Source organism: Etheostoma spectabile, chromosome 12 (assembly GCF_008692095.1).
Source record: "Etheostoma spectabile isolate EspeVRDwgs_2016 chromosome 12, UIUC_Espe_1.0, whole genome shotgun sequence".
Classification (NCBI taxonomy): Eukaryota; Metazoa; Chordata; class Actinopteri; order Perciformes; family Percidae; genus Etheostoma; species Etheostoma spectabile.
In genome coordinates, this window is record NC_045744.1 from 28,724,371 (window position 1) to 28,737,241 (window position 12,871).

At 40.4% G+C, this 12,871-nt stretch overlaps 1 protein-coding gene across 2 annotated transcripts in view; it reads right to left on the bottom strand.

The window, feature by feature from the left end:
* The window catches only part of lig1 (ligase I, DNA, ATP-dependent), a 73,090-nt gene that overhangs the window by 49,141 nt on the left and 11,078 nt on the right, over positions 1–12,871 (bottom strand). For both annotated transcript variants that reach the window (XM_032532425.1, XM_032532424.1), the window contains exons 7-14: positions 12,620–12,728; positions 7,424–7,510; positions 4,604–4,660; positions 2,737–2,795; positions 2,147–2,260; positions 1,840–2,006; positions 1,381–1,457; positions 1,060–1,151 (exon numbers count right to left, since the gene is read on the bottom strand). In XM_032532425.1, coding sequence (XP_032388316.1) covers positions 1,060–1,151; positions 1,381–1,457; positions 1,840–2,006; positions 2,147–2,260; positions 2,737–2,795; positions 4,604–4,660; positions 7,424–7,510; positions 12,620–12,728 — 762 coding nt within the window. The remainder of the gene's footprint in view (positions 1–1,059; positions 1,152–1,380; positions 1,458–1,839; positions 2,007–2,146; positions 2,261–2,736; positions 2,796–4,603; positions 4,661–7,423; positions 7,511–12,619; positions 12,729–12,871) is intronic.

Here is a 12,871-nt window from a genome sequence, read left to right on the forward strand (position 1 = left end):
CGTGATGGGAGAAAAACGCCCTCTGGTTTATTGGCATTTCTTTAAAGGTCCCATTACATAGTGCTCTTTGGATGCTTTTATATAAACCTCAGTGGTCCCCTAATACCATATCCTAATTATTATTTTTGGAAGCTGGGGGTGTGGCTTTGACCAACTGCCATTTTGCTTGTTTGAAAGCCATGATGGCTCATGGGTGGGCCAAAATTCTCTGAGTGGACAAAGCAGAAAAAGAGGAGGTAACCTTGCCCTCAAAAGGGGTAAGATTCCAGATCGGCCCATCTGAGCTTTCATTTTCATGCCATGAGACCTTTAAACCAATCCTAATCGTCTTGGGCCGCGCTAAGCACCAGACAGCACAACGGTGTCTTTGCAAAAGAGCCTCGGGGAGGAACTTGTTTTGGTGGAAAGGTTGTGAACAGAAAACTCAGATTGGAGAGATAGTCTAACTAGCTGTCTAGATTCACCCTGCAGAGATCTGACCATAGTCATAAATCCACCAGAATTTAGAATACCAACACAAAGAAAGAGGAAGGTAACGGACATCCGGCCAAAATGAGGGACATTCAATGCAATTTCCGGCAGCACCTTAACAACCCCAGAAATGAAACGTCCACTACTTCTCCATAGTCGGAATGTTAGCTACAGTAGATGGCGGTCTGCACGCGTCCCAGTTTGGGAAAGCACACAAGAGTACTGACACAGTAGCTAAGCAATGTCCTGCTGTGGACGGGGGAAGCAGCTAAACACCTAGCCACCTGATAGAAGACCCACCTCAAGAAATCATTATCAGTTTAGGTCTACGCTATATTCATAATATTTACACCACATTATCTTTTCGTCAGACAGCCCTTCCAGAAGGGGAACTGAAGCATTTTACTCTCTTAAAAGCCACCAGACTACTTAAACAAAAATAGTAATTCTACCTCACAACCGTGAGTTGCAGGTCTTACGCTGCCCCAATCCATTAGTTCGTTATTGTGTGACTCTGGTGAGCCCAAACTAACCCGTTAAGAAGGACTTAAACAAATTGTGAACCTATCCTTTAAAATTCAAGATTACCTTGTCCAGGGGGGGTCAGGCAAACAGCCTGGCTCAGTGCAGATAGGACACTCTGCTCAGCCAGGCCTATCCTTAACTTCCCAGCAAGGGACCTATTGATAAAAACCACAAGACCAACAGCTGTCAGGGCTGACGCTCGTTTGCACCCGCTGCTTACGACAAACGCTACATACGTCAACATACATACACAGCGTTAAGAAGGCACTGCGATATTTTTGTGTATACATACATACATACATACATACATACATGTGTGTGTGGGTGGGTGCCTGTGGTCACACACACAGCCAAGCATGTATGTGTGTAAGAGTGTAATTTTACCTGACTATGTAGCGGGCCTCGGAAAAGCGGCATGCCACAAAGAGGCCTTTGATGATGTCGATTTTCTTATTCATGGCCTGAGGCAGACGGGAGGAAATTGAGATTCACAGAGGAAGAGTGAGAAGAAACAGAATGCAAAAAGGGTGAGGTCAACGTTGAGTACAAACTCCATGTTCAATCCAGAGTGTAAAAAGAAAAAGACAGCAGCTACGGGGATGAAAAAGGAACTAATTGCTCTGGAGATTCCAGCCAGGTGACGACTTATTCAAAGGCTGAACAATTACCCTCTTCCCCCTGAAGTAGACAAATGTACAAATAATTCCTAGTTTGATACACAATCACAATAACATTTCCATTCTTTTCCCTTCCCCGACCACAATGCTGAGAGCCAAATAGAGTGAAAACAATATTTGCCCAGGATTGCTTTCCGCCTAATGAAAATGTTATTCCCTGGCTTACCGAGTTCCCACTCATGCTGGCAATTTCCTTCAATTTCCTGAACACGCCCCCTACTGTCAGACTGGCCGGCTGAAACATCATACGCTGGTTGCTACGGGAACTCTCGGCCACAAGGCCCAAATCTCCCTTCTCCTGCGCCTCTGCCTTGATTTTGTCCAATTGTCGCCCTGGAAACAAGAGCGAGACAGTAAATAGCAGCCCCTCTGGCTGATGAGCAGTTAGGCTGAGAATACACAAGTAAGTGTTTGGTTGAATAAATGGCACTCTGTGTGTGTGTGTGTGTGTGTGTGTGTGTGTGTGTGTGTACCAGTTGCTTGAGCAACAGCTTTCATTAGCACCGTCTCTCCAACACCAAGCTCCATCCCCAAGTAGGCAGGACCCAGCTGGTTCAAACACAAGGTACACCAGCACAACAGGGCATCTGGAAAAAACAACGCGCGCACACATTTTACACAGAACACAGAACACACAAAACTAAAGTACAGGCCTACAAAGACAAGCACAGACACACAAGTAAAAACACCAAAAGCCACACTCACCAAACTGCTACACTAAAACAAGGACATATGGAAGAGACGCAAACGCAACACACACACACAACACACACACACACACAACCCACACACACACCCACACACACACACACACACCACACACACACACCAACACAACACACACCCACACACACACACACACACACACACACACACACACACACACACACACACACACACACACACCACACACACACACACACACACACACACACACACGATTCATCCTTCCACTTTTATGTGCAACCTGGCTTCATCATCATCATCTCCTTGATCGAGTGGCTGGCAGCTGCCTGTGTAGTTACATCAGCGTGCATTATGGGAGAGATAAAATACCATTTACCTGGAGAGAGCAGGAGCACGGAGCGAAGCAGGTTCGACAGCGTCTCAATGTTTCTCAGCCTGGGAAGTGACAACAGGATTGCTTTGAGACAAGGAAAACGAGTTAAACGAATTTTAAAACCATTTTGTAAATACTGGGAGGCGGGAAATGAGATTTGTCTGGAGGTTTGAATCGGAAATGGAAGCTGGGGAGGCAGATGAACAGGTAATTTCTGAAACACTATACATCAATTGGAGTGGGTGGGAAAATAGTCATCACCGAGACGTTTGTAATTCAATATCCTCAAAAGGTAAAAAAAAAACAAAGTCTGTAAAGGTGTTTTGAATGTATTGGGAAGAGACTTAAGTTCCAAATCACAATTAAGGTTGTGGTTTGTAAAGTCAAGAATCACATGCATTTCCTTCAACACAACAACAAGAACTATACTGCTTCTCCATTTCTAGTTTCTTGCTCAAGAGTTGTTATATAAATCATCAGTCAAGTTTCCAGAGAATTAAAGCTGAAAACCCAAATAAAATGAAACCCAAATGTGAAACATGTTGTTAAAATAAATTCCTGAGCATTCCTAGAAAGTGACCCAATTGTGAAAATTCCCTAATTGTTCCCTGACCTTTCACTTTCTTGGTGTGGAACATACTTAATATTATTACAGAAATTCCCAGCGGGAAGCCGGAGTGTTAAGTGTGTGTATATAAACATATATACACATATACACACAGTATATATACATGTACTACATGTATATATATGGTATAATACATATATATATTATACATGTATTATATATATATATAATATATATAGACATCTATATAATATAATATATATACACAAAATATATACATTACATCAGATATATTATACACATTATATATCTATACACTATATATATCTATATACCATCCATAATCTATATATATATACACATATATATATATACACACTTATATATATACACACACATATATATAATACACACACACATATATACACACACATATATACACACATATATATATATACACACATATATAAACATATAATATATAAATATATACACAATACATATATATATATAATATATATATACATACATACATCATAATATATAATATACATATCTATACATATACATTATATATACACATATCACATTATATATATACATAACATATATACACACAAAACATACATACACAATACATAGATACATACAATATACATATACATACTTACATACACATACATATATATACATATACACATATAACATACACATATTACATACAATATCACATACTACATATATACATACAAGAACATATACATATATACACATAATCCTATATCAAATATATATACACATTATCTATAACACACATTACAACATATACATACACCATATATACACACACACACAACATATATACATACATTATACATACACACATATATACACACACACACACATAATACACACTATATATATATATTATAATATATATATATATATATCGATATATATATATATATATATATATATTATATTAATACATATATATATATATTATAGTATATAATACAACACACACAAACACACCCACAACCCACCACCACACCACACAACACACCCAACCACCCCACACACACAAAACACACACACACACACACACAAACAAACACACACACACACAACATATATAATATAATACATACATAAATATATACATAAGATATAGCGTGCACGCTTTGGTATATTCTGTATCCTTTGAACATAGTAGGGATCACGTTCTCCCAAATGGTGTTTACCTCATTCAGTAAGAAGAAGAAAAAAAAAGCAACCTTTTCCTCCATATGGAGCTCTTACCTGCCAGAGTCCTCTTCAATCTTCTCAAAGGTGCGAGCCACCGCCAAGTACGGCACTCTGGAGAGTGATGAACACATCGTTAGCAGGCAAAGCATTTACACCGACAGATTTTTAAATTCACAGCATTTAACTGACTCAGCTGTTCAGAGCGGGGCTAGCAATTAGTGTAAGAGTAGACTGAGCTTTGATTGAGTGTTATCAGACCTCATTAAAGCAACAGCAGGGAGGACACAGGTCAAAGCTGCCACGGCCGGAAAAGGGTTTCCTTACAATGTTTGATATGCAAAAATTAATCTGTTAAGCTACAGGAGAAGAACAAAAGCCTCCAAAGGAGAGATTTTCTGTAGATCTTTGCTCAGATAAATCATGATATTTAATGTGTTTTTATACATTCTGAAGCTGATGTTTTTTGTTACAATATTAGAAAATGTTTATTCAATTACAAAAAAAATCATTTATAAGTGGTCTGTGTACTTTTTTGTTCATTTCATAAACAGGTATTAAAAATCAAAAAACAAATGGTTATTTGATTTTGTTTTAAAATACAAAATTTGAAATTGAAATTCAAGGCGTTTTCTCCTTTTCATGGTTAAAAGGGGATTGGAGAAATTTAAAATAGGCTTGGAGTTTCTATTTCATTTAACAAAATATAAAATCACTCGAAAAAGAAAGAAAAAAAGGCCAGTTTTCTCATGTTCAGAGACGGGATCTCATTTCCATTGCAACAGCCCCAGTGTTGCTTTCAGCCCAGGCTAAAATTACTTTAGAAACCATGCATTAGGCATATGTTTATACATAAATGAGGCACTACATATAAACACAAGCATTAGTCATTAAGTCATTATAGTTCAATAGCCTAAATACATAGGTTTTACTTTAATTTGGGAGACTTTTATTTATTTCCGTCTATTTTTTATTTACTCAAAGGAAGTTTGGTTATCTCACAGACTCAGACTAAAAGCAAGCCTGCCTGGCCTCAGAGCATCACAGCATACCACTGTCTGCAAAAAAAAAGAAAATATGAATAAATCATGAGGTCGGCAGATTCCCAGCTCAGCTAGAGCATGTAACGCTAGCTCTGCTGACGGACCAGAGTCAGTCAGCACCGGGGAGCGAACAGCGGGGATGCAGGTCACAGGGCTGGGAGCTGCTGACATTAGAATATTAGACCCAGCACCGGAGGTCTGATCCCCATGATCTGATCACAAACGGCCGGTGACTCTCTGCCAGATCAGCAAGCTTAACGGCAGCAACTGAAAGTTTGCTGCGATCGGTAACGATGGCGTAACGTTACAGGCGTGAAATGAAATTCTATTTCCTCAGCTAGTTGGACTCTCTACGGGCAAAGTTGTCTGTGGCGGGTAGAGACAGAGAGTCAGGGAGAGGCTAATAAATAAATAAATATGACATTATGAAATAAAAGTCCCCCAAAGCATTATCGAGAGTATATTTAGCCTGGGCTGAAAGCAACACTGGTACATCGGCGCTGTTGCATTGGAAACAGAGCTCAACAGTCCTGCCCACAGCGGGGTCCGGGAGAAAAAATACTATTTCTCCATTGAGAATTGGAGTATAAGCCATAAAATCGTAACCATCGATGGTAGACTTAAAACCAGCTACCACATGACTAAGCAATTGTAAATGCTCAAACAGATGCCAAAGGTGAATGATCTTGTTTTGAGGTGAATGTCTTTTTAGGGCTTTTTTCATTTTTATTCAAGTGATTTTATTTATTGTTATATGAAATAGAAAACGAAAATAAAAGCATGTTTTAAATTTCTTCCATCCCCTTTTGACCATGAAAAGGAAAAAATGCCTTTTATTTCAATTTAAAATTTTGTATTTTATAACGAAAATCAAATAAACAAAAAAGTACACGGACCAATGCAGTGACTTTTTCTGTGACTAACAAAGCTTCAGTAAACTCACCAATCTGGTACTTAAAGAAGATTAAAACCCACACCAACCTAGGGCTGGGTACCAAACTCAAAACTTTTTAGGCATTGACTGCATTGCCTTCGTAGTACCGAGTATCAAAAAGTGCCTCGTCATTCAATGTCTGGTTTTGCTGTGCCAGACCCTCCTCCATAGCACTGCAAAGAAGGGTCTGGCTAGGGGAAAAACATGCTCTGGTTTATTGTCATTTCTTTTTTTGTGATAACATTTTTATTTATTTTATATATGTAAGGAACAAACAATTACAAATAATACACTGGAACACGTCCCAGGGCCAAAAAATATAAATAAACAGAGCAAAGATGGGAGGAAGGGAGACAAAACAACACACGCAGAAATAGACACACACAAACACACAGCAGACATTCACAAGACAAGGGATCAAACACCTGCGCAAGTTCGAGGTCACTTCACAGATTTAGCAATGTTCTGCTAAGTGTCTACAGTGGAGAGTTCCACATACAGTTGTGTTAAAAACAATAGCAGTCCAACATCACTAACCTCATAAATCATATTTGTGGTAGAACTGATATTTCTACATTCTAATTACTAGTAAGTGTTGTAGAATCATGAAAAACTTTCACTGTATCCTTATCAAACCTCTTTGAACGATACCTACCCCTACCGATCAGACCGAGCGATGCTAGTTTTGTCTTAGCATGGAAGGGGGGCAAGAATTAGCGTGACCACCCAGGTGTCATGTTTCCATCACCGCTGATAAACTATCTGTGACTATTAGTCATTAGTCCCAGGAATTAATGCAGATTTTAACTTGTCCCACCAACAACAAATGCCATATGTTAGAGGGTGTTGATAGGTTGTTGTAGTCAGTGGGAAAGGGGCTAAAGAATGGGCTGGACTTACTTTTGGCCCTGCTTCCAGCAGGCATGGTCCACAGGATGGTATTTGGGCCTGGACGGATCGTAGTCGGTTTGTCCGGAGGTCGACTCACTAAAGATGAACACAGCGAGAAACACAGCAAATTAAGAGTCTCACTGAATGATGGAGATAGGCCGGTCAAAGTAACACATTTTGTTGGACGATAAATTGTCCCAGAAATATTGCGATAAACGATAATATTGTCGTGGACTCTCAGTCTGTTAACAAAAAATGCACTTAAATAAAAACCACCCACAACCAAAACAATAAATAAAATGGATGAAAACAAAACTGCACTTCAAAAAATATTAAACAGACTCAGACATCAAGAGTTCCAAAGAGATGAAGCAGATGCCTCACATGCAAAAAGCTTTTTTAAATAATTTCTCCAGCATAAAGCTTTGTTCAAATAAAGCAAAAGTGAATTGCAGTCTATGTCCACAGCAGGGTGTGTACCAAGGGAGAGAGGGAGAAGGAGAGAGTGCATTAGTCGAAATGCTGGCTCTTTGACGATACTAATGGGCAGCATCTCTTTAGCAATGAAGCAAACTACGCCGTCTGTGAGTGCACATCATTTTGCACAATCCTGTTTGTACTTTGTTAGTCGACTAAACGCCCCAGTGATTGTGTACTGTCGGGAAGACGGAGACGGCCCATCTGTTGTAGTCTTTTTTTTCCCAGCTCGGAAAACTGCACCGGATGATTGTGTTTTAGGTGCATATTTGTTGTGTTTCTGTGTTTAGTTGCTACTGTTTTACAACAAAAGCGACATACCAGCTCGCTCAGGTTAAGTGGGTCACCATGGTCATTCGGTTTTTATCCGAAGTGCTCCTACACCGCAGCTGTCGCATTTGGCTTTGAAACTAATTCCATTTATTTTATTTTATTTTTTTTTCCTTAATTTCTCCAACTCTCAATTAGTGTTTCTACTCATGTGGCACTTCTGCTGCAATCTGTGGTTGGCTACGCCAGGAGTCCCGCCTCCCCACACAGAGATCATGCAGCTGACAAGTGACTAGATGGCTCACTCCTCGTTACGCTAAGGAGCCAAGAGTGGTCATCCAGTCTCTTTGGTAGAGAGAGAAAGACGAGGAAAACACAAACATGCAAATGGAAATCATTAACCTCATTTTTATTTATCATGTGATTAATAGTTATATTGATATCGCAACAGGCCTAGATGGAGACAGCGGTTATAGACACTGAAAAAAACATCTCTGGTGTCTTTGGAGACGGAAAGTCATGCTCACTATTATCATAACAAGGAGAGAGATACTTTGAAATGTAGTGACTGTTTTGGGAGAAAGCTTCACAAGTTACTTTACAACTACTACAGTAAAGAAGAAAAATACCAGTACCTATGTCAGGAATCAATTACTACTTCAGCAATGTTATGTCTTTTTTTTTTTTTTTTTTAACATTGGAGTCTGAATATAATTGCCTGAAATCATTAAGAGGAGAGGTACTCTTGCAGTTAACTTTGTATGGTATGCATCGCCTATCACTCCCAACACTAAATCGCACAGGGCAGTGATAAAAAAAAATAAAAAAATAGGAGGATGAAGAATGAATTTCCTCCCTTCTAGTTGTCTAGAGCTAAAAATAGTTTGTAGCTGTTAGAGTTATCATGACCACCTCAAAGTGACAAAGCAGCAATACACTGCTTCTGGTTTATTTACATTTAATAAAAGCACTGTTTTACATAAGACTCAACTCAAAAGGTAGGATAATAACAATAATAATCATTTTAATGAATACAGAAACAAATTAGTTTAAGGGTGTTTTCACACTGACAGCCGGAGGAATTGAACTAGAGTTTGTTTTCCCCCATGGTGCGGTTCGTTTAGGCCGGTGAGTACGTGTCAATCAAACTCTGGTGCGCACCAAAAGTGGACCAAACGAGCGTACCAAGACCTGCTTGAAGAGGTGGTCTCGGTACACTTTCAATCCAACTCGGTAGGTTTTTGGTGAGAACGTTAACCGCTCAACTCGAACTGCAACTGCACTATACAGACCCCGCAAGTCTGAGCTCATGTCTCCTGTAGTCAGGTGTGTTAATTAGCAATCTGTGATGATGCAAACTGTAGCAGCTTGTGGTGTTTCTATCACAGAAACAGACTGCGGTCAAACTTGCCGTCCATCACTCGTATCTCCGTGGTCAAACCAGTAGGCGCTTAAATTGGAGACAGACACCGGCAGAGCAGAGCAGACGTAGTACTGTCTCTTTCGAAACAATGTCTGCTAATTTTAATGAAATTAGCTTATTTGACCACTAGACCAGAACACAGGACCTTCTTCATGTATTTACTTTCTTGCTCCCGCCCCCAGACATATCCAACCAAAAAAAGGGTTGGATGTCATTGCCTGATTTGTAATGACGCAATGTGGTACGCTTGGATTTTTCCAGGTGTGAAACCGAACTAAACAACAGCAAATCTCTCCAAGTTTAATCACTCACCAACTGATTTGGACCAAAGCAAACAAACTATAGGTGTGAAAACGCCTTTTTTTTTTTAAATAACTCCATTCAAATTTTTTCCATTTAAGAAATAGAAGAAGATTTTGAGTACATTACTGTCTTTTACTTACTCTAATTTTTCTACTACATGTACCCAAGGAAGAATGGTCTTCACTACAGTTGTGGATTAACTTTCAGCTTGAAGCAGAGACACAGCGCCTTTTTAACGGCTGACTGTTGGACAACTGAATGGATTAGGCGCTTCTTTTAATATTACTGGAGTATCATTTCAAATGTTGTGGCTAAAACCGCAGTCTTGACTCAGACTGTGCTGTAATTTAAATTAAACATGGGTTCACACTTCACACAGCCACCTGAAGCTCCACAGTCTTTTTTCCTTTCTTTCTTTGTTCTTGTTTTCCTTACAAAGTAAAATGCTGATTTTCTCGCTTTGTCAACCTTTTTGTACATGACATCTTGAGCGGCCCAAGTGAGACCGGTACAGTGTGACCCACCACAGTGTGACCGGTACAGTGTGAGCCGCCACAGTGTGACCGGTACAGTGTGACCCGCCACAGTGTGACCGGTACAGTGTGACCCGCCACAGTGTGACCGGTACGGTATGACCCGCCACAGTGTGACCGGTACAGTGTGACCGGTACAGTATGAGCCGCCACAGTGTGACCCGTACAGCGTGACCGGTACAGTAGCCACCACAGTGTGACCCGTATTGTATGACCCACCACAGTGTGACCCGTATTGTATGACCCACCACAGTGTGACCCGTATTGTATGACCCACCACAGTGTGACCCGTATTGTATGACCCACCACAGTGTGACCCGTATTGTATGACCCACCACAGTGTGACCTGTATTGTATAACCCACCACAGTGTGACCGGTACAGTGTGAGCCGCAACAGTGTGACCGGTACGGTGTGATCCACCACAGTGTGACCGGTACAGTGTGATCCACCACAGTGTGACCGGTACGGTGTGACCTGCCACAGTGTGACCGGTACAGTGTGACCCGTACAGAGTGACCGGTACAGTATGAGCCGCCACAGTGTGACCCACCACAGTGTGACCCGTACAGTGTGACCGGTACAGTAGCCACCACAGTGTGACCCGTATTGTATGAGCCACCACAGTGTGACCCGTATTGTGTGAGCCACCACAGTGTGACCGGTACAATGTGACCGCTACAGTATGAGCCACCACAGTGTAACCGGTACAGTGTGAGCCACCACAGGGGCGGCTGTGGCTCAGTGGTAGAGCGGTTGAGCAGGTGGCACCTTGTACGGCAGCCCCGGCCACAGTGTATGAATGTGTGTGAATGGTGAATGTTTCCTGTAGATGTAAAAGCGCTTTGAGCAGTTGTTAAGACTGGAAAAGCGCTATATAAATACAGCACATTTACACAGTGTAACCGGTACAGTGTGAGCCACCACAGTGTGACATGCATGTGCTTTACCAAAGAGCTCAGAGGTCAGTTTTGACTGAACAGTGCAACATGTGGGTGAGTTAAGAGTTCCGTTAAGACAGATGAGAATACAAACAGGCAGCTAAGGGCGTGGGCATAAGTTTGGTAGGGCAATACATTTCTCAAGGGCAATTTTTCAAGGGGAGACAACTAAGTACAATAAAACCCAATAAAATTGCACAGTTGTAAAGAATATATGTAGCTGTGAACCTCCAGTGAGTAGGCTGGCAAGGATATTTTTTTTCCCACTTTAAACATCAAATGAAGTTATTCTTCTCTCTATTACAGGTAATGCTGAATGGAGAACTGAGCATCGTAGCTAGCTAGCAAGCAAGCAAGCTAACAAGCCAGCTGGCTCATTTTCTGTAACCAGTAAAAGCATGTTGAGTGGAATTAGCAAGTTAGTTGGGGTGTTTAAAAATAAATAAATAAAAATTGATACAGCTTAGTATCATATTTTCAGTGGTAATGCTGTATCGATACACAGGCGCCAAGTATCAATCTTTTATTATATATAGGGTAGTCAGTTTGTCTGCTTAACAATCCCATTTTGCAGCAACAAAATTGAAGTGATATGAACAAACAGAGAAGTTTCCTTTTGGGGACATCTTTTGAAATTGGGAAAAATTAACAGTTGGGGAAAAAAGGTTAGAAATTGCAGATTATTGCAATATGTTTAAAATCGCAATAATATCGTATTTTCGCATAAGCATCGTGATGATATCGTATCGGGAGGCGTCTAGCGAATCCCACCTTACAAGTTAGCTAAGTAACTACAAACTATTAAACAAGCAACCAAAAAGCTAGGAAATGTCTAAATCGCTAACATAGAGCAGTAGTTCGCAACCTTTTTCAGCCTTTTAGCCCCCAATGCTGCGCCTTCACAGTGTAAATGTGTGTGTGTGTGTGTTTATCTGCCCGGTAGCCTTAGCCACAGTGTATGAATGTGTGTGTGAATGGTTCTTGTACTATGTAAAAGCGCTTTGAGTAGTTTAGAAAAGTGCTATATAAGAACAGTCCATTTACAGTTCGGGAGTTCATAACTAATGTTACTGAAGATGTTTTTAAAGTAAAAAATGCCCTGTTTGTATTGTTTTACTACACACAATTATTTAAATTATATATTATTACATTATTAACAATACACAGCCTGTTTTGTAAGGATTTGGGGGGGGACTCAACCCTCAGATGAGGTAGGGCCTGACCCAGCCTGTTCTGAGCTGTCTTGTGCTCTGATTTACCTTTTTGTGTCTTTACTGTCCTCTGCTGAGGGTTTCCTCTCTGCACTTGTCTTTTTTTCCCCTTCACTCTCCTCTGCTTTCTCCGTCTTCACTGCAGCTTTTCTTGGAGCTATTGAATAATAGTAAAGAAATAAAAAAAGGTGAGGGTGGAGCAGGGGTTGGGGCAGAGAAGTATTTTTTGCTTGTCTTTCCTAACTGATAAAAGCATAGAACATTTATGGACACTTTTCTGTTTTGTGCAAGAACAGAGCT